Source organism: Pelmatolapia mariae, linkage group LG13, assembly GCF_036321145.2.
Source record: "Pelmatolapia mariae isolate MD_Pm_ZW linkage group LG13, Pm_UMD_F_2, whole genome shotgun sequence".
NCBI classification, from domain to species: domain Eukaryota; kingdom Metazoa; phylum Chordata; class Actinopteri; order Cichliformes; family Cichlidae; genus Pelmatolapia; species Pelmatolapia mariae.
In genome coordinates this window covers 19,186,861-19,206,902 of record NC_086238.1, presented here as the reverse complement: position 1 = coordinate 19,206,902, position 20,042 = coordinate 19,186,861, and the positions used below count along the sequence as shown (strand labels likewise).

The following is a 20,042-nucleotide window of genomic DNA, read 5'->3' as shown; positions in this document are numbered from 1 at the left end:
GCTCTTTGAGTAAGTCATTCGAAATACTAAGTGTGCATCGTATTTAATAAGAAAGAGCACTTATCCTCATGCTAGTGCGCTTTATCATCATTGATAGTCACCTGACAGTCCCATTATGTGGTTTCCGAAAGTCTTAGTCAGAGATTAGCGGTCAGAGTTATCACGACATGACTGAAAGAACAAGGAAGAACAACTGTCAGAAAATGATTAACTTAAAAATGTTTATTTTGTTCCAACAAAATATACTAATTATATTAGGATTTGACTGTGGTTATTTAGCGTTCTTTAAGAAAAAAAAAGACCAAGTTTAAAATATATGAGGGTAAGGCTTGCAAGTTAAACTAATCCTTGCATGTTTGCCTTATAAAATATACACAGATTTAACTACACTTTTTGTATAATACAAACTACAGTGGAAAAGGCAGTTTTGAAGTTCTGTATTTAAATATTTTAATTACCCACTAAGCACTTCCGGGAACTATCTGAAGGCTAATCGATTCACGTGACGATCATGTTCTTTTTAGTTCTCTAAAAAATTTGTTAACAATTAATGCCAGGGATACATAAGAGGGAATAACTAGGGAGGAATATAATAATAATAATAATAATAATAATAATAAAAACTTCATTCATTTGCATTTCATTCAAATTCAGGAGAAGCAGACGTTGAATTAAGTATGTGAAGTCTCTCTCCATCCAACAGCCACATAGCAATGGCTTGATGTTAATTAGGACTACAACTCCCATGAATCGTTTCACTCGGGCAGCACTTCCGCAAACGACCAGCGTTTTGGCGTAGAATGATAGAGCACTCCTGTACCGCTGACGGCATGGCTGTGAAAGCGATTTTGTTTGATTTGGACAACACGCTCATTGAAACGAGTCGGGCAGGTGAAGTGGCGCTAAAAAAGGTAATAAAATATATAAATTATTCACCTAGAATTTAAGTTATTTCCGTAAGCTAATTACAGTCGGGTTTTGTAAGTTTTACATGGAAGAGCGTAGACTAGTGACGTCTTTCAGTCAACCCAATGATACATTTATTTTACTGTCTTAAGTTCGGGGATCTTTATTGTCTATTTTAACTAACTGAGTGGCTGTTATGGACGTTTGCGCTGCTGTTGCCGCCTAGTTTTCACTTTTATTGTCCGGTTGGCAGGACCTCATACGGAGTCCGGAAGGGGCCACTATTCAGCTAATCACTAAACAGCCAGGGGATCCGTTTGTCATTCTTTCTAAAACTTTCGGATTGGCTGATCCTTGCAAACCGAACAGCTAGTGGATGGGTGTGCTCACAGACAGAGCAGTGCGTCTGAGATGACCATCCCCGACACTCACACTGTACAAGAGAATAAGGAAAAAGGAGATTAGAAAAAGAAGTAAGGTTTTTTTTGGGGGGGGGGGGTTGCTACAATAATTCCAAAGCCACTAAAGCATGGAAAAATCAGAAAATAAGCACATAATACATTTGAGGAACTAAAACTCTTGTCGCACCTCAAAATTGCTTGTTTAGAATACCAGAATACTAAAGCCCCTACAACCACCTAAATAAATGCCCTTCTTTGTATCTTTGATTGTTCTTCAGCCACAGATGACTATTTTTATTTTATTTTATTTTTGCATTTCCCTAAAATGAAAAAAGGAGGCTAACATCTTGTGGTGAATTTCTGAATTTCATACAGACCAGTGAATTTTTGAAGACCACGCTGGGCCTTGATGACAGCACCGTCTGCACCATTTGTGACAAGTTCAAGCAGAAGCTGTTCCATGAGAGTTTTGACTGCTCAGCTGGTCAAACCATAGATGATGTCCGAGCACATCACTGGGAGGAAAGCATCAAGGAGACTATAGGGAATTGCTCTACGGCTTCTTTGCCAGCTCAGTGTTATTACATGTGGAAAAGCAGTCGCCTGGAGCTTCTCACTCTGTCTCCTCAAGTATGCAACCTCCTGAAACAGCTGCGCAGCGGATACAAGCTGCTGCTGCTGACCAACGGTGTAGCCCAGACCCAGAGAGAGAAAGTGGCGACAGCTGGATGTGAGGAGTTCTTCGATGCCATTGTGATCGCAGGAGAACACAAAGAGCAGAAACCATTCCCCTCCATCTTCAGGTTGTGTTTCAGCATGCTGGAGGTGGAGGCTCAGGACTGTGTGATGGTCGGAGATTCTCTGGACACAGACATTCAGGGGGGCTTGAATGCCGGAGTTCGGGCCACAGTTTGGATTAATAGTGCAGGGGGGGCTGCGTCAGATGGTTCAGTGAAGCCAGACTACACTATCACTACTGTTCTGGAATTACCAGATATTCTGGCACAGCTGCAATAAGAACTGGTGAAGAGTGAATGAGTTTTACTTGAGATGTTGTGGGAATTTTTAACTATTGATATAATTGATTTAGATATGACTACTACTCCTATTAGTTTTCCAGTTTTCAACAAGGTGCATTTTAATTTGAGGTTTCTGGTTGGGATTTTAGACACCGTAATTTTGAACATAGAGTCTGTAAGAAAATGTGTGTTGAAGCTTCACTATTATACACATGAGGCGGTCAAAGTAATTACATTTAAAGCCTCGAGTACGGTTAAGATACTTGTAAAATTACAAAATTATTAAGCATGTTTTTGATTTGTGATGGTCAGGCACTGTTGGGTTCAAGGCATTTCAAACTGATGCCCCATTGTAATCACGTTAAATTTTTCCATAGCACAGTAATGTCATGCGTTTCTGTATTCAATTCAGTAATCACATTAGTTATAATTTATTCTTCAGTTACAAAGTTACCGGCATGATGAAATAAAAACACGTGCTATAATCAGCTAATTTCAGCTTGTGTGCTGGGAGGAGTTAAATGGACTGAACTAAAGCACTTTTATAAAACCTGCCTCATTCACCCATTCATACGAGCACTGTTTTTCTATGCTTTTCCTATGTAAGTGCTTTCTATCTAACATTCACACAGTGTCATACACCGATGGATTGGCAACTTGGGGTTAGTATCTTGCCCAAGGCGTGCAGACTGGAGCAAATGGGGACTGAATCACCAACCTTCCTATTAAATGGTAAATGGCCTGTATTTATATAGCGCCTTTACTAGTCCCTAAGGACCCCAAAGCTATTAGTAGGTGACCTGCTCTATGGACTTTTGAAAATTGGAGATATGGGCATTATTGTTGTTTTTATTGCACAAAAGTACAAGAGTGTACAGGTAAAGTGCAAACTGTGTCTAGGACAGAAACAACTGCATCATACTGCTAAGACAACATCGTCTCATTGCGAGCATCAGCACATACAGCACGCCCACACAAACTAGCAGTCAGGAAGCCGAGTAGATGTTAAAGCTGAGCAGCCAAAGCCTGATCTTTAGTAGGTAACAAAGGCAGTAATGAGCAGTCAGCATTGTATCCTCCATTTCTACAGTAGAATCACAGTGCTGACCCATTCAAAGTCTTTTTGTTTAAACTTTGCTCTGCAGTCACACTTAAAACTACAATAAGAGAATATTTATGTCCTCGTTAGGCTGGGATTTGTGGGAGTGCAGCCTAGGCTTGATTTAGACTTCTGCTTTGTAGAGCCTACGACATAAACTATGCAAGCGGCCGTCTTCATTGCTGGCCTCTATACTTGTGCCGGTACATTATGTGTTAATTACCATGTGGTTATGTTTTACATGCTGTATCAGTCAAGACACTGGGCCTTTTTTTTTCCTCCTGCATCCAGATCTTCATTGTGGTGATTCCAATAGTTTCAGCAATCTCCCTCCAGGAATTTGCTGACATTTGCGAGTCCTTATATTGATGCTATTATTATTTATCCTTATAATGAGACAACGATTATTCTCTTACTAATAAATCCAAAAACTGCAACAAAGCAGTAGCTGGAAATGCACAAGAGGAAACGACGTACTGAACAGGTCGACAGTGTTGGTAGACTACTTCGACAGCATTCTCATTGAAGCATAAATCCCGGTAAGGTTTATATAAGAGGCTGCTAATGTATTTAATGTCATGAGTGGTATAACAAATTACTTTCTCCAGTGAGTAATGTAAAGCATTACTTAAAAAAAAAAAAAGTAATGATCCCAGCGCTGTAGGCAACTCACCTTTTATCAAGAGCTGCTCACCCCTCCCTCTTTTCCACTGTTGTGATAAAATAGTTTTAGCCAGTTTTAATTTATTCTTATTTAATCAAGCTTGAAACAGTTTTGTTTGAAGAAAATACAATTTTGTGGGGAACGGACTCAGTGCCTTTACTTCATCCTGATCACTTTCACACTAATTTACTGTTAGTAGCACCTCAGTAAAGTATTAAGCATACACTATCCCCAAGGGGACATTTTCAGGACACTTTATATTTCCAGTGCATTTGGTGGTCATGCGTGAAATTTTAGTCCAATGTGGCACTTGTAATATTTCATAATTTCTCTTAATGGATCTGAGTAGTCTTGACTTCTACTGTAGCAATGACAAATTAACCTGATACTGAACATTTTTATTCATCGCAGAAGATTGTCAACCCGTGCATCCCATCATACACTGATACTTGATCATGTTTTTGGAGCTAATAAAACTTTTCATGGACATCATGTTATGTGTTTATCGTCTTCTGTTGGCACGCATGATTCGAGCAGCTTCATTGAGACCCATCTGAACAACGTGTGCGGGGTTGGCGCTTTAAGGCATGAATCTTTACCTCCTATAAAATTCACTTGACTTCTAATTTGACTTTGATGTTCATTGCAGCAAGCTCAGCTACAAAGTAGCGGAAGACATAAGGAACAGACACCGAGTCAACAGAGTCACTTTTGCCACACAGGGTGCAGACAGTCTTACGGTGGCGCATGGATGACCAGTAGGGCGGCGGTTTCTCCAACAGAGGGGAGAGAAGGCTGCCACAGTCAACGCACACCTGAGCGACCGAGCGGTCTGAGCAGTTGAAGAGGCGATCGTGAAGTAAGAACGAAGAGCCGTGAGCCAGCAGGGCGTCTCGCTCCATCTCCCCGAAACGGATGCCTCCCTGCACGTTCCTTCCTCCTACGGGCTGGTTGGTCACTTTGTCTCGTGCTCCTGTCGTCCTAACTTGAAACTTGTCGGAGACCATGTGACGTAGCCGCTGGTAGTAGACCACGCCGATGAAGATGTCTGCCTCTAGCTCCTGACCGCTCAGTCCGCTGTACAGACGCTCCGTACCGTAGTAGTTGTAGCCGCCCGCCCGAAGCAGCTCGCCAAAGTAATCGAGCGCCGAGTTCTCCTCGGAAAAGGTGAAGGGTGTGGCGTCGTGGCCGAGGCCGTGCAGGGCGCCCGACTTGCCGGCCATGCTCTCGATGAGCATCCCGATTGTCATACGGGAGGGGAAGCCGTGGGGGTTGAACAGGATGTCCGGAGTCATGCCACTCTCTGTGAAGGGCATGTCCTCCGTCGGCCACAGGCGGCTCAGGATGCCCTTCTGTCCGTGGCGGCTGGCAAACTTGTCACCGATGGTAGGATTTCGTGGCACTCGTACAGTGATGCAGACGCGCTTGAAGCGGCCTGAGCCGCCGTCATTACTGCAGACCTTTATGTTGTCAACAATACAGGCCTCCTGACTCCTGCAAACAGAGAAAAGAAACCATAAAATGTGAATAAAACAGGTATTTTACAACTGAGCTGATGAAAAATGATCACACTGCTACAAAAACGTTATCGCGTACTTGTAGTAGGAGATAAAGGTCTGCCCAGTGTTGAGGTTGATGTAGCTGTAGAAAGGGTCTCCATACTGAAGCACCGATCCGATGAAGGGCAGTCCATCAGCGTCTAGTTTTTCTTTCACTTTGGGGTCGCCTGGCTTGGCTCCAAACACCACGCCGTCTTCTCCCTTCACCTTCTCTGCCAGGTCCACCAGCTCCGTCTTGTAGATACTTCCATGGGCAAAGCCTCTCTCCCATGACGACTTGTTCACAATCTGATGAAAACAACATGTGTCAAGAGTTCAACCCTATGCCAATTAAAAATAGAGAACAGTTTCATTTAACTCACCATGGCATCTTCCATATCGTAGCCTGTGTAGGATATGACGGCCACGACGGCGTTGGTGCCGCTGGGGTAGTTGTCGAGCCCGTAGTGGTCGTACATATAAGGCCTGACTAGTGGGCTCTGTGGGGTCTGGAGCCGGTACAGCTTGTTATCAGAGCGATCCATGAAAGAGTGTAGTGGGAAGCCCATAGTCTGCTTACCTGAAATAAGGCGAATAAGCACAGTGGTTCATGGAAAATGTGCATACGGGGCAGGTTTGCTCAAAATTGTCAAAGAAAAGATTCAAATAACCTACCCATCTGGCACTGGTACATGTTCCTGGGACTCTGGTTATGGTCCGAGTATGGGATGAAGTTTGCCACCACACTGAGCATACTGTGAGGGAAGAGCTCCTGGTGTGTGGTTACTCTTGGTTCAATCTCATTCTCCAAGATTCCAACATTGATGTAAAGCTGCAGGCAAAGGAAAAAAAGGTGCTTGGACTAAAACTGTGCTCTTACAGCTACAAAAAAAACAAAAAAACTCCACTTTTAACACATTACCTGTTCAAAGGTGCCAATCAACTCTTGCTTGCCAAAAGCCAAGTTCTGTACAGGCCGCACCATGCGACAAGGTGTTGTGAAGAGGAACAGGCCTGGATATAAGCTGGCCTTGCCTGTTTTGGGAACCAGGACAATCTCTGTCCAGGGAGGAATCTTCTTCTCTCTTAACACCTGGAGGTATAAGTTTTAAAGATCAGTTTTCTGCACAGTATACACAGGTGACACCAAACAGGAGTTAGTATACCGTGAACCTGCAACAGACAGTGCACAAGTAAAGTGAAGAAGAGAGTGTAGGCAGGGTAGAGCAAAAGGGACATAAGTAGGTAGCAAGACCTGCTCTGATGAACTGACAAAAAGAGGTGGAGCTTATGTTATCATAGCTTTTCATTGGGAGAGACCAGGATGGAGGCAATAAGAAATTAATATAAACGAAGAGAGGCAAGGCTGAGATGGTTTGGATGTGCAGAGGAGGGACAGTGGATATACTGAACAAAGGATGTTGAAGATAAAGCTGCCAGGCAGGAGAAAAAGAGCAAGGTCCCAGAAAAGATTCATGGATGCACATGCAGAGGGCGATGTGACAGGTGAGGATGGAGGCAGATGATCCACTGTGGTGCAGCTAAAGGGAGCAGCTAACAGAAGACAATACCTTGAACCTGCGCAGTGATTCAACCACAACTGGAGCCAAGTCAGCCTCCACCCAGCCAACAACAGCACCGTCCAGGAGCACAGGGTAGCAGTCTGCAAAGGCCCGACCAGGAGTTCCATCCACTGGAGTGACACCTAAAAGAGCAGACAGAGCAAACGCATTTCAACCCAGTGCCATGTGCAGAGACTTTACCTGGCCAGGCCTACGAAGTATATCAATGACTGCCTGAGTAAATCTTTTATTTCAGCATTACTGTAATGACGTTTCCCTACAGGCAGGTCACTGTTATTGGAGTACCTCACAAAAAGTATTATTTAACAACTGATTCATGAAAGTATTGCTGTGTCTCTCATTTGCACACACACACGCGCCGACCTCTCCTCCCTAATTGTCACAAATCTATAGAGTCGAGTTCTGTGGTAGACAATGGACTAGCTTTTGGTCCTGGGTAAGATTGTACAACAACTGCCTGAAGTCAGTCCTCACCAAGCGAACAGAGCAGAGCAGGCAGTGACGTGGTGGACAAGGTCAATGCCACAATTTCACAGCTGGCTGTCATGTGGTTCATGAGTCCACAAGGCTCGCCATCTGGAGTGTGGACAGGACACAGGAAGCCCCAGGACTCGGGCAGCAGCTTACGCACAGAGGTGGTCCTCATCTTAGCGAACGCTGCTCCTCTGTGCACGCAGCGGAAGTGAGACAGGTAGCGAATGAAGTTGAGCTTGTCAGCTACAACGCACAGCCCGGTGTTCTGCAGCATGCCCAGACCTGTGGGAGGAGGGAGCACATTTTTAGATGAATGAATGAATGTTTTAGTGAATTTTCAAAGCTGACCATGTATTAGTCTTGGACAGGACCTGTCTTAGACTGGAGGTTTCCAGTGGCCAGCAGATATTCAAATGGTCTGGTCAAGTCAGTTCCCATGTTGAGCATCTTTATCATCATTTCAGAGCTCCATCCTCCGGTCACTTTGCTGCCTCTCTTGTCAAAGGACAGCTTCACAGACACCAACCATGCAGTCAGTCTCTCCTGCGAAAACGTTTGAGTGGTTAAATCACACAACTGAAGGCTTAAGTGGAAGAAGACACTTTGTGTGAGCACTGTGGACAGTGTTGGAAAGGTTATTTTTAAAATGTATTCCACTACAGATTACAGAATACATGCCCCAAAATGTATTTTGTAACGTATTCCGTTACGTTACTCAATGAGAGTAACGTATTCTGAATACTTTGCATTACTTAATATATTATCATGCTTTTTATAACTACATGAATGTATTGCTGTGTGATTTATTACTATTACTCAAGACTACTCGCCATACCAATGCCAACTAGATTTTTAAATCTTAATATAAAATGAGTAACGGTAGGGTGGACATTAGGTAAGGCTGCCGTTTTTGCAGCGATCTCGTACAGAAAACTATTTCGCACGTATATAAAACAGGTCTGTGGCTCCGAACCGTAGTAAAGGGACCTCTGGCTAATACGTTGGGTTCGTGTCGGGCTTGTAGCCAAAAAATAGCTTTACTTTGTTGTCTGGGTCAACTTTGCTAGCGAGAGACAGAGAGAGGCGTTGAAAGGCTGCTCCAACGGAACTTATTGTTTCGGAGGAAAACACAAACACAGTGTACAGTCGAGTCTTAATAGCTTACTTACAACTGGGCTCGTCAGGCACTCCTTGTGGCTGTAGTGGTTATTATTATATTTACATGATTCACACATGCTATGCCTGTAACACACTACCTGTTGCCTTCATATTAAATATTTTTTTGAATAATACTTTTTAAAAATATTTCTTGACGTCATTGTGCGGGCCGCAAGTAGAGGTGACATGGGCCGCGAGATTGAAACCCAGGCATTACAGCCTTTTAATGCGTGTCTTGTTTGGCTTTCCACCGGCGTGGAATTACCAAAAGAGGGCATAGCCTAACATATGAATCAGGAAAAGACCGCCGTGTAATCCATTTATTTCAACAAAGTAACTGTATTCTGAATACCACCTTTTAAAACGGTAACTGAAACAGAATACAGTTACTCATATTTTGTATTTTAAATACATAATGCCGGTACAGTGGTCCCTCGTTTACTGCGGGAGTTATGTTCCAAAAATAACCCGCGATAGGTGAAACCCGCGAAGTAGCCAACTTTATTTTTTTTTACAATTATTATAGATGTTTTAAGGCTTTAAAACCCCTCACTACACCCTTTATACACTTTTCTCAGACAGGCATGAACATTTTTCACATTTTCTCTCTTGTTTAAACTCTCTCAAAGTTCAAACCTTCGTAGAAAAATAAGTCCAGTATTATAGAATGAAGGCAAAGGCACCCGTGGTTGCCTTTGACGGTGCAAAACGATTCATCGACATTGTTGTGTTTGTTGGGGAGAAAACTTACAAACATACAGTACAGCACTTCAGAGTCACACTGCTAGCGATCGAAGATTTATGTAAATTTAACAAGCTGAACGCATTCTGTACTGTAGAGGAGACACGGCACATAATTGATTGACAATGGTCTACAGCCAATCAGGATGCAGAACACAATGTGCTGGGAAAAAAAAAAACATGGAAAATTGTACAAAAATAAAATCCGCAAAACAGCGAGGCCGCAAAAGGTGAATTGCGTTATAGCGACCACTGTATATGTATTCCGTTACTCCCCAACACTGACTGTGGATATGGAGCAGTCAGGTAAAAGGACAAGAAGTAGTCCACAGAAAAGAATCATGAATGTAGTGAAGGAGGACAAGCAGAGGGCTGCTGTGAAAGATGTTAGCAATCGGGTGAGATGGAGGCAAATGATCTGCCTAAGAGGAGCAGCTGAAATGCTACTACAGTCCTCCTGCTCAGCAAAAGAGAAAGGACAAAGACAAAAAACCTAAGAAAAATATTGAAGATTCTTGCCTTCAGAAACATGAGGTAGAGCTGACCAGGAGTGAGCACTTCCTGGCACACGATGCTGTCGGGGTTTTCTTCCATGCACTCCTGCTTGGCAAAAGTGAAGAGCTTCCTCGTCATCAGACAGAGCAGGTAGAACTTCTCCACGTCTGACTTCAGGTGGATGCAGATACACTCACTGATCAAAACAGAGTAAGACCCTTTTTTAAATAAAAATAAACATACCACCAAACATAAAGCAGAATGGTGTCAACCGTATCCATCCCCAGAACTTACTTTAACAAGAAGTTGGCACACTGTTCATTTGTGTACCACTCAGGGAGATTCATCTTAACCCTGAAGCGCTCTCCGAGGTAATTGAGCACCTTGCTGTGGGTGGTGCAGTTCTCCTCCATGACGATGCGCAGCATCTCAGACACACAGGTCTTGTAGAAAGAATTGTCCTCGCGGCCTTTGATCAGCTCCTGGTAGATCTGGAAGTCTGTGAAGTCCACCAGAGCCTGAGGAACATGAGAGCAAATGAGCACACAATGAGCCTAAAGTATTTTTATCATAATCTGTTCTGCAATGAAAGCTGCAGGCTTGTTCACCTTTAATGCAAAGCCTAGTGGGAGGAAGAAGAGCTCTTTCTGGTAGATGAAGTTCAGCATCACAGTCCCGTTTTCCAGATAATGCAGGTTCATGTTGATGGCTGTGTGCTCCTCCCTCACGCAACGCATAGAAATACCTGTGAGAAGAAAAAGCCGGTGAAAACATGGAGGCATGGACTCATTGCTGCACTGTTTTCTTAAGAAGTAATACTTACCGTACTGAGTGTAACCCTGACCCCTGTTCTTCCACTTGGGTCTTGACATGGCGATAGGATAGTTCCTCCTTGGCATTATCAGCATGCGGATAACCTTCTCAATTCCATTCACAATGAAATAACCTCCCATTTCCTGTCAAAGTTGAGGCTGGTATTATAGGACAATATTTAAACCCATCCTGGCTCAGTTTAAAAGTACAACTGCCATATCCTACCTCGGCTTCTTCGTGATGCTCTACGAGCTCTTTGGGGGACATGCCATGCAGGTTACACAGCTTGGACTTCACCATGATGGGCACATGACCCAGAGACTGCTTGATGATGCCTTTGGGAACTCCATTGATCGACCAGCTGACGTCTGCCTGAAATGAGTCAACACTCACCCAGTCAATATGGATTATTTTCAAACATTGCTGTGGGAATATAAACACGACTCAGGCTTACCACTATTTTCCCTTTGTACGAGCATCTTCTTCCCCGGCACTCTGCTGGGAACACCTTCATTTCCTTGCAGATGTTCCCTTTGGCAACCACTGGGTTTTGGATGGCAGCTTCAACGAAACCAAGGCTGATCCGTTCATTTTTGAACATGAACTCTAAGGGGGGGATGGACTGGGAAAGGTGACAGAAAAGTGAGAAACGTAAGAAAGGCAAAGATTATGGGAAGCAACTGCAAGGGGGATGTTCACAGCAGGTTGAGCAGCTTTCAGAGAAAAAACTGCTGGAAATGATATCAGCAGCTAGTCGACCAGCAGGAAACCAAAATCTTCACTCACTCATTTCATCGTTGTTATGGTGGCTTTCACTGGCCTACAGTAACTCACTGCGTATGACTGCACTGCATGTTCGAGACAAGCTTACACAACTCCGAGTCACACAGTGTGCGCTATTAATCGTAGTTTTAACTAAGCGGTTAATCGCTGGTCTTAATAAAGTGATTCATCACATTGTTGAGAATTTTGAAGAAACTTTTGCTGACCTGCACAACGCGGTTGAGTCCGTCTGTGACCGCCTGGTCAAACGACTCGATGTGAGCTTTGGTCAGATCCTGAATGGCAGCATGCTGGGTGTCCTTCATGTGGCCAAAGCTTCCATCAGTCAGATTTTTCAGACTCGGACCTTTGGGAAGATCACTCCACTTACTTGAAAAATCCATGCTTGCGCTTGTTTACCACATGTGCATGGTTGACACAGGAAGCACATGCCCTACACAGGAAGAGAAGCGTTTTCTTCTTCGCTGAAGTTTTTTGGGGTGTAAGTAGACTCGCTCACTGCTAGCAAAGCGCCATCCTGTGGGCGTAGTTATGCATAAAATGTAGTTTAGATCAAGAGAAGCGAATGAAGGTCATTGCGCCACCCTTCCAGTTGGAGGCGCTGTGGGACCAACAAACAGCGGTGGTTTTCAATGGAAAGAGAGGACAGAGAAACTGTGTTGACGCTTTTATAAGCTGTAAAAACGTGATGTATAAGTGTGTGTGCTGTGTGTATATTTCTGTGGAGAGGAGAAAGAGTATAAAAAGACTGGGTCCCGCTGTATTACTCAGGCTGCACTACAGCGTCTATTCACAGGCGCGATCCCACTACTGAGCGGCACGGGGGCTTTGACCTGCTTCGTTTCCGACCTGGGCCGGTGCACCCCTCCTTAGGCGACCTGGTGGTCCCGAGCTCCCCCAGGAGCACCATATCGATGCCGAACTTAGTGCGGACACCCGATCGGCATAGTCCGCTGCAGCTCAGAGCTCCTGAGCTCAAACGATCCGCCAGCCTCAGCCTCCCGGTAGCTTGGATTACAGGCGCGCGCCACCGCACCCGGCGAGAGGTGCTCTCGTTCATGCAGGCTTTAAGGTTTACACACGTGACGTCATCAGAGAGGGACGCTCTGTCCTGGCGGCACCTGCTCATTTAAAATAACATTATTATTCCATAAATAAAAAGCTAAAGGTAAAGATTACATCACAATGTTTCATATTACAAATTCAATTCAATTTTATTTATATAGCGCCACACCGTAACAACAAATGTCTCGAGGCGCTTCATATTCTAAAGTAAACACGTTACAATAATAGAAGAATACAAGAAAATGACATATTGTAATGTAATAAAAGTGGATTGAAAACACGATTCAAAGTCACACCAGCTTCAACCATTTTACCTTTCAAGGCTAAATCTTAATAGGACACGTCCACAGATCAAACTGAAAAACATTTTCCCCTCCAATTCTTTGTCTTCCTGACCTTTGTCAGCTCCAGTTTCTAAAATCATTCAGTACTGGTTATCTTGACACATAATCCACAACTCCACTTATTACACTTTGGTTGCAGCAATCATTTTACACTACAATATTTGGTATTGAAAAACAACAATAGTCTCCTTGAGCTGAGGAGCTGTTAATAAAACTGCTCTGTGCTGAGTCTGCATAATGACAGGAGGGTTTGTATGAATGCAAAAACTTTTATATAAAACAACTCTATTACCAGTTTGCTTCGTGCACAGGGAGTGGCAGTTTGATTATCCAATGTCTGTACTGAACGATGCTACTTTAAGTGCTTGATGATTTGGTGGACTGCCTCTATGCGATTAAGAGACTGAAATAATGTTGTGCATGTTTCTCGTCTTATCTGCTTTGCAACAAATGGTTCTTTAAAACTTCTTTAACGACTTCTTGATGCATTCTCAATCATCAAGGTAAGTAAATCTCCAAAAGTTGATTCTGTTCATCTGGACGTAGCGTTTTCAGTAGGAGAAACATTTCATCACTCATCCAAGTGACTTCTTCAGTCTCAGCTGACTGCAGGTTTCCCCAATCTTATAAACAGGGATTGAATTGCGGCCAGGGAAGCAGAAGAACATCACATCAAGAAGGCCCTGAGTAAATGTGGTTATCCCAGCTGGACATTTGTCAAAGCTGGGAAGGCGCCTAAAGGAAGCTCCAGGCAATCTAGCCAAGAAGGACAACCGCTGACTAAGCGAAAACCTGTAGTGATCCCATATGTGTCAGGAGTATTAGAACAGTTGAGACGCATTTTTTCTAAACACTACGTCTCTGTGGCTTTTAAACCCCAAAACACGCTGGACCCCCAACAGAAACAGAGTAACATAGTGTATGCTGTTAAGTGCCAGGAGGATTGCTATGATTTATACATCGGGGAAACCAAACAACCTCTGGTGAAGTGGATGGCACAACACAGAAGAGCTACCTCGTCAGGCCAGGACTCTGCAGTCTATTTACATCTACAGGCCAGTGGACACTCTTTCAATGATGAGGATGTACACATCCTGGACAGGGAAGAACGCTGGTTTGAGCGCGGAGTCAAGGAGGCCATTTACGTGAAAAGGGAAGGACCATCTCTGAATCGAGGAGGGGGCCTAAGGGTACATCTGTCACCATCTTACAATGCTGTGATTGCAGCCATTCCCCAACTCTCTGTGAATGGTACTCATGGCCCTTGATCAGTGGTCTTTGATCAGTGGGTTGTTGATCAATGGTCATGAGAATTTGCATAGTTATGATTAAGGAACTGACCTCCCACCCCATTGTTCCTTCAGTTGTCTGGTTTCAGTCATTATGCAAATGTACTTTTTATAAGGTTGTGGAAACCTGCAGTCAGCTGAGACTGAAGAAGTCACTTGGATAAGTGACGAAACGTTTCTCCACTGAATACGCTACGATCAGATGAACGGAATAAACTTTTGGGGGTTTTTTAATGACTGAGCCTTTGCCTTGGGTTTGATGACTAAAGTCTCCACTTTAAAACAGGTGGATTATATTAAAATCTATGATTATTCACTCCAAATTATTCTTAGACACTATAATAGGTCATCTGACTAATTCGGCTGCTTTTCAATGTAACATTGTGATGTTTATTATACTGAAGATTCAGGATTCAAGATTCAAGATTCTTTATATGTCACATGCATAGTTATACAAGTACAACACGCAGTGAAATGTATCCTCACACGCTCTTTGACTGCAAAAGGGGAGAGAAGAACATTATATACATTAAGTGAATATATACATTGGGGACATTATGAGCAGTAAGTGGCATTGTATGCAGCAAGTAGGTGAATTTTGTACATTAAATGAATTACATAAAATACACAATCTGAAAATTGTAAATTAAAAATCTGAAATGTACATTGTGCCGGAGGATGTTAAAATGTCTAGAAGAGAGTCCTGTCTCAGTCACTTATGGATGCTGTGAGAGGGCGGGTTTGTGTGTGTGTGTGGGGGGGCATGTTATGGTTTAGGGCCCGGATGGCTTGGGGCTAGAAGCTCGTCTTGAGTCTCTCTCTCCTTGCCCGGATGATGCCGAACCTTCTGCTTGCTTGCAGAAGTTGAAACAGTTTGTTGGCAGGATGGGATGGGTCCTTCAGTATCTGAGCTGCTCTAGTCCAGCATCTCCTGGTGTAGATGTCCTGAAGGGGTGGGAGAGCAGCAGGGTGGGAGAGCAGCAGCGTTCTGCTGTACGGATCACTCTCTGAAGAGCTTTTTGGTCATTAACACCAAAATTGAACTGAGGTTTGCAAATATTAAAAGTTTAAATTACATTTGCAAACAGCATATTTCATTAATATTAATGACAAGCCACCGTATGCATGACATTATGATTTACAAGCTGAGCCCCCCTAAAGTTTGAACCCAGAATGGCCCCTGCCTCTGATCTTCATTTGTAGTCACGTTCCCAGAGGAATGTGCCATATTCATTCTATCTGGCTAATGTTTCCTCACTTTTAAGAGATTTCTGTTTGATAGCACACAAAGCCCTGCTACATCTTGGTTAACCTATTTAATCCCACCGGCAACAATTGTTGCCGTTTTAACCCCCTGTTACATAAAAAATTAAACATATTGTGTGTAGAGGAAGTCTAAGGAGTAAAGTGAAAGGACTTATTTTGCAGGGGAAAATTTGGGATTAAATAGGTTAAGTAATGTATTACAGGCTGTTTGCTAGAGGGATAGAACCTACTGTCTTTCAAGACACTGGTGGCCAGCAGACCAAGGTCCAACACTTTTTATTTTATTTACTAAATTAATAGCTTTCAAATCTTCAGACATCACTTTGCCTGTAAACAGGCAATAACAGGTTCTCTCATTCTGATGCACTGTAGCATTAATAATAATAGCTGAAAGTATTCGTGCTCCATTTATTAAAAAAAAAACTCTAGTTTTGATTTAGATTGCTTTTGTTTGTTTTTACATTTATCAATTTCAGTCACTGAAAGAAATTTAATAAAAAAAACGTTTCTGTGAAGTTGCAGTGTGTTAGTGATTGCTACTCCCCTCCAGTTGGAGGCGCTGTGGGACCAACAAACAGCGGTGGTTTCCAATGGAAAGAGAGGACAGAGAAACTGTGTTGACGCTTTTATAAGCTGTAAAAACGTGATGTATAAGTGTGTGTGCTGTGTGTATATTTCTGTGGAGAGGAGAAAGAGTATAAAAAGACTGGGTCCCGCTGTATTACTCAGGCTGCACTACAGCGTCTATTCACAGGCGCGATCCCACTACTGAGCGGCACGGGGGCTTTGACCTGCTTCGTTTCCGACCTGGGCCGGTGCACCCCTCCTTAGGCGACCTGGTGGTCCCGAGCTCCCCCAGGAGCACCATATCGATGCCGAACTTAGTGCGGACACCCGATCGGCATAGTCCGCTGCAGCTCAGAGCTCCTGAGCTCAAACGATCCGCCAGCCTCAGCCTCCCGGTAGCTTGGATTACAGGCGCGCGCCACCGCACCCGGCGAGAGGTGCTCTCGTTTATGCAGGCTTTAAAGTGTCTACACGTGACGTCATCAGAGAGGGACGCTCTGTCCTGGCGGCACCTACTCATTTAAAATAACATTATTATTCCATAAATAAAAAGCTAAAGGTAAAGATTACATCACAATGTTTCATATTACAAATTCAATTCAATTTTATTTATATAGCGCCACACCGTAACAACAAATGTCTCGAGGCGCTTCATATTGTAAAGTAAACACGTTACAATAATAGAAGAATACAAGAAAATGACATATTGTAATGTAATAAAAGTGGATTGAAAACACGATTCAAAGTCACACCAGCTTCAACCATTTTACCTTTCAAGGCTAAATGTTAATAGGACACGTCCACAGATCAAACTGAAAAACATTTTCCCCTCCAAGTCTTTGTCTTCCTGACCTTTGTCAGCTCCAGTTTCTAAAATCATTCAGTACTGGTTATCTTGACACATAATCCACAACTCCACTTATTACACTTTGGTTGCAGCAATCATTTTACACTACAATATTTGGTATTGAAAAACAACAATAGTCTCCTTGAGCTGAGGAGCTGTTAATAAAACTGCTCTGTGCTGAGTCTGCATAATGACAGGAGGGTTTGTATGAATGCAAAAACTTTTATATAAAACAACTCTATTACCAGTTTGCTTCGTGCACAGGGAGTGGCAGTTTGATTATCCAGTGTCTGTACTGAATGATGCTACTTTAAGTGCTTGATGATTTGGTGGACTGCCTCTATGTGATTAAGAGACTGAAATAATGTTGTGCATGTTTCTCATCTTATCTGCTTTGCAACAAATGGTTCCTTAAAACTTCTTTAACGACTGAGCCTTTGCCTCAGATTTGATGACTAAAATGGGTGGATTACATTAAAATCTATGCTTATTCACTCCAAATTATTCTTAGACACAATAATAGATCATCCAACTTATTAGGCTGCTTTTCAATGTAACATTGTGATGTTTAATATACTGAATTGAGGTTTTCAAATTTTAAAAGTTTAAATTACATTTGCAAACAGCATATTCCATTAATGTTAATTACAAGGCACTGTATGCATGACACTATGATTTAACAGCTGAGCCGCCCTAAAAGTTTGAACCCAGAATCATCCCTGCCTCTGATCTTCATTTCTAGTCATGTTCCCAGAGGAATGTGCCATATTCATTCGCTAATGTTTCCTCACTTTTGAGAGATTTCTGTTTGATAGCCCATAAAGCCCTGCTGCATCTTAGCGAACAAAATTATTGTAAAAATTATTGTAATGTAATAAAAGTGGATTGAAAATAAGATTCAAAGTCACACCAAGTCCAACTATTTTACTTTTCAAGGCTAAATCTTAATAGGACACGTCCACACGTCTTTATATAGAGTGCTGATGATTTTTCCAGTTTTTAAAAAAATTATTTCAAAGACGAACAAACTCCCATTCCATTATTTTGGACAAATGTGTAAAAATCCATCCACATCCATCCATGTCTCTTAGCAGCTAAAGTTGTAGCCTATCACAGTTGTAGTTTCTCATATTTAATTGCATTACCTTTTACTTGTGGTGAGTGATTACCTATTTGAAGTGCATTTCAAATATTTTTTTTTTCTATGAGCAGAGAAAAACACAACATGCATTCAAGCTGTTGTTCTGTGCTGTTTACAGTCCAGCATTTTGATTTTATTTAGTAAATTAATATCTTTCAAATCTTCAGACATCAGTTTCCCTGCAACAGGCATTAACAGGTTCTCTTATACTCCTGATGCATTGTAGCATTAAACTGTAAACCACAGGGAGACTGTGGATATTACAACTGCGAAGCAAAAGATTACACATTGAAGCTCTGGATGACATAATAGCTGAAAATATTCATGCTTCATTTATTTAAAAAAGAAAAAGTAGAGCTTTGCTTTAGGCTGCTTTTGTTTGTTTTTATGTTCATTGAATACAGTCACCGAAGAAAGAAAAATGGTTATTAGTATAATTTTTACAGTTATTACGAATTATTGTTAAAAATTATTATTAGTGAAGTTGCAGTGTGTTGGTAATTTCTGCTTCCTCAAGTTGGAGACGCTGTGGGACCAACAAACAGTGGTGGTTTTCAATGGAAAGAAAGGAGAGAGAAACCGTGGTGAGGCTGTTATATGCTGTAAAACAAACAAACAAAAAAACGTGATGTATAAGTGTGTGTGCTGTGTGGGTTTTTCTGTGGAGAGAAGAAAGAGTATAAAAAGACTGGGTCCCGCTGTATTACTCAGGCTGCACTACAGCGTCTATTCACAGGCGCGATCCCACTACTGAGCGGCACGGGGGCTTTGACCTGCTTCGTTTCCGACCTGGGCCGGTGCACCCCTCCTTAGGCGACCTGGTGGTCCCGAGCTCCCCCAGGAGCACCATATCGATGCCGAACTTAGTGCGGACACCCGATCGGCATAGTCCGCTGCAGCTCAGAGCTCCTGAGCTCAAACGATCCGCCAGCCTCAGCCTCCCGGTAGCTTGGATTACAGGCGCGCGCCACCGCACCCGGCGAGAGGTGCTCTCGTTCATGCAGGCTTTAAAGTGTCTGCACGTGACGTCATCAGAGAGGGACGCTCTGTCCTGGCGGCACCTGCTCATTTAAAATAACATTATTATTATTATTGTTATTATTATTCCAGAAATTAAAAAAAGCTAAAGGTAAAGATTAAATCATAATGTTTCACATTACATATTCAATTTAATTTCATTATATAGCGCCACACAGTAACAACAAATGTCTGGAGGCGCTTCATACTGTAAGGTAAAGACCCTACAATAATAGAAGATTACAAGAAAATGACATATTGTAATGTAATAAAAGTGCATTGTGTGTGATCTAAGCTCACACCAACTTCAACCATTTTACTTTTCAAGGCTAAATCTTAATAGGACACGTCCACAGATCAAACTGAAAAACATTTTCCCCTCCAATTCTTTGTCTTCCTGACCTTTGTCAGCTCCAGTTTCTAAAATCATTCAGTACTGGTTATCTTGACACATAATCCACAACTCCACTTATTACACTTTGGTTGCAGCAATCATTTTACACTACAATATTTGGTATTGAAAAACAACAATAGTCTCCTTGAGCTGAGGAGCTGTTAATAAAACTGCTCTGTGCTGAGTCTGCATAATGACAGGAGGGTTTGTATGAATGCAAAAACTTTTATATAAAACAACTCTGTTACCAGTTTGCTTTGTGCACAGGAAGTGGCAGTTTGATTATCCAGTGTCTGTACTGAACGATGCTACTTTAAGTGCTTGATGTTTGGTGGACTGCCTCTATGTGATTAAGAGACTGAAATAATGTTGTGCATGTTTCTCATCTAATCTGCTTTGCAATAAATGGTTCTTTAAAACTTCTATCATGACTGAGCC

At 42.6% G+C, this 20,042-nt stretch overlaps 2 protein-coding genes across 2 annotated transcripts; one reads left to right on the top strand and one right to left on the bottom strand.

Annotated features, from left to right (window-relative positions):
* The first annotated feature begins 757 nt into the window (after window positions 1–757).
* On the top strand, window positions 758–2,324 carry nanp (N-acetylneuraminic acid phosphatase). The gene is made up of 2 exons (XM_063491473.1): window positions 758–911; window positions 1,683–2,324. The coding sequence occupies exons 1-2, from the start codon at window positions 801–803 to the stop codon at window positions 2,322–2,324; spliced, it is 753 nt and encodes a 250-aa protein (XP_063347543.1). The 5' UTR covers window positions 758–800.
* Window positions 2,325–4,693: 2,369 nt separating this feature from the next.
* Window positions 4,694–12,706, bottom strand: polr1b (RNA polymerase I subunit B). The gene is made up of 15 exons (XM_063491472.1): window positions 11,881–12,706; window positions 11,346–11,513; window positions 11,117–11,263; window positions 10,902–11,034; window positions 10,687–10,823; window positions 10,373–10,596; window positions 10,103–10,274; window positions 8,056–8,227; window positions 7,685–7,966; window positions 7,199–7,332; window positions 6,550–6,720; window positions 6,303–6,459; window positions 6,011–6,207; window positions 5,686–5,936; window positions 4,694–5,583 (listed from the first exon to the last, which is right to left on the bottom strand). The coding sequence occupies exons 1-15, from the start codon at window positions 12,055–12,057 to the stop codon at window positions 4,701–4,703; spliced, it is 3,405 nt and encodes a 1,134-aa protein (XP_063347542.1). The 5' UTR covers window positions 12,058–12,706; the 3' UTR covers window positions 4,694–4,700.
* Window positions 12,707–20,042: the final 7,336 nt, after the last annotated feature.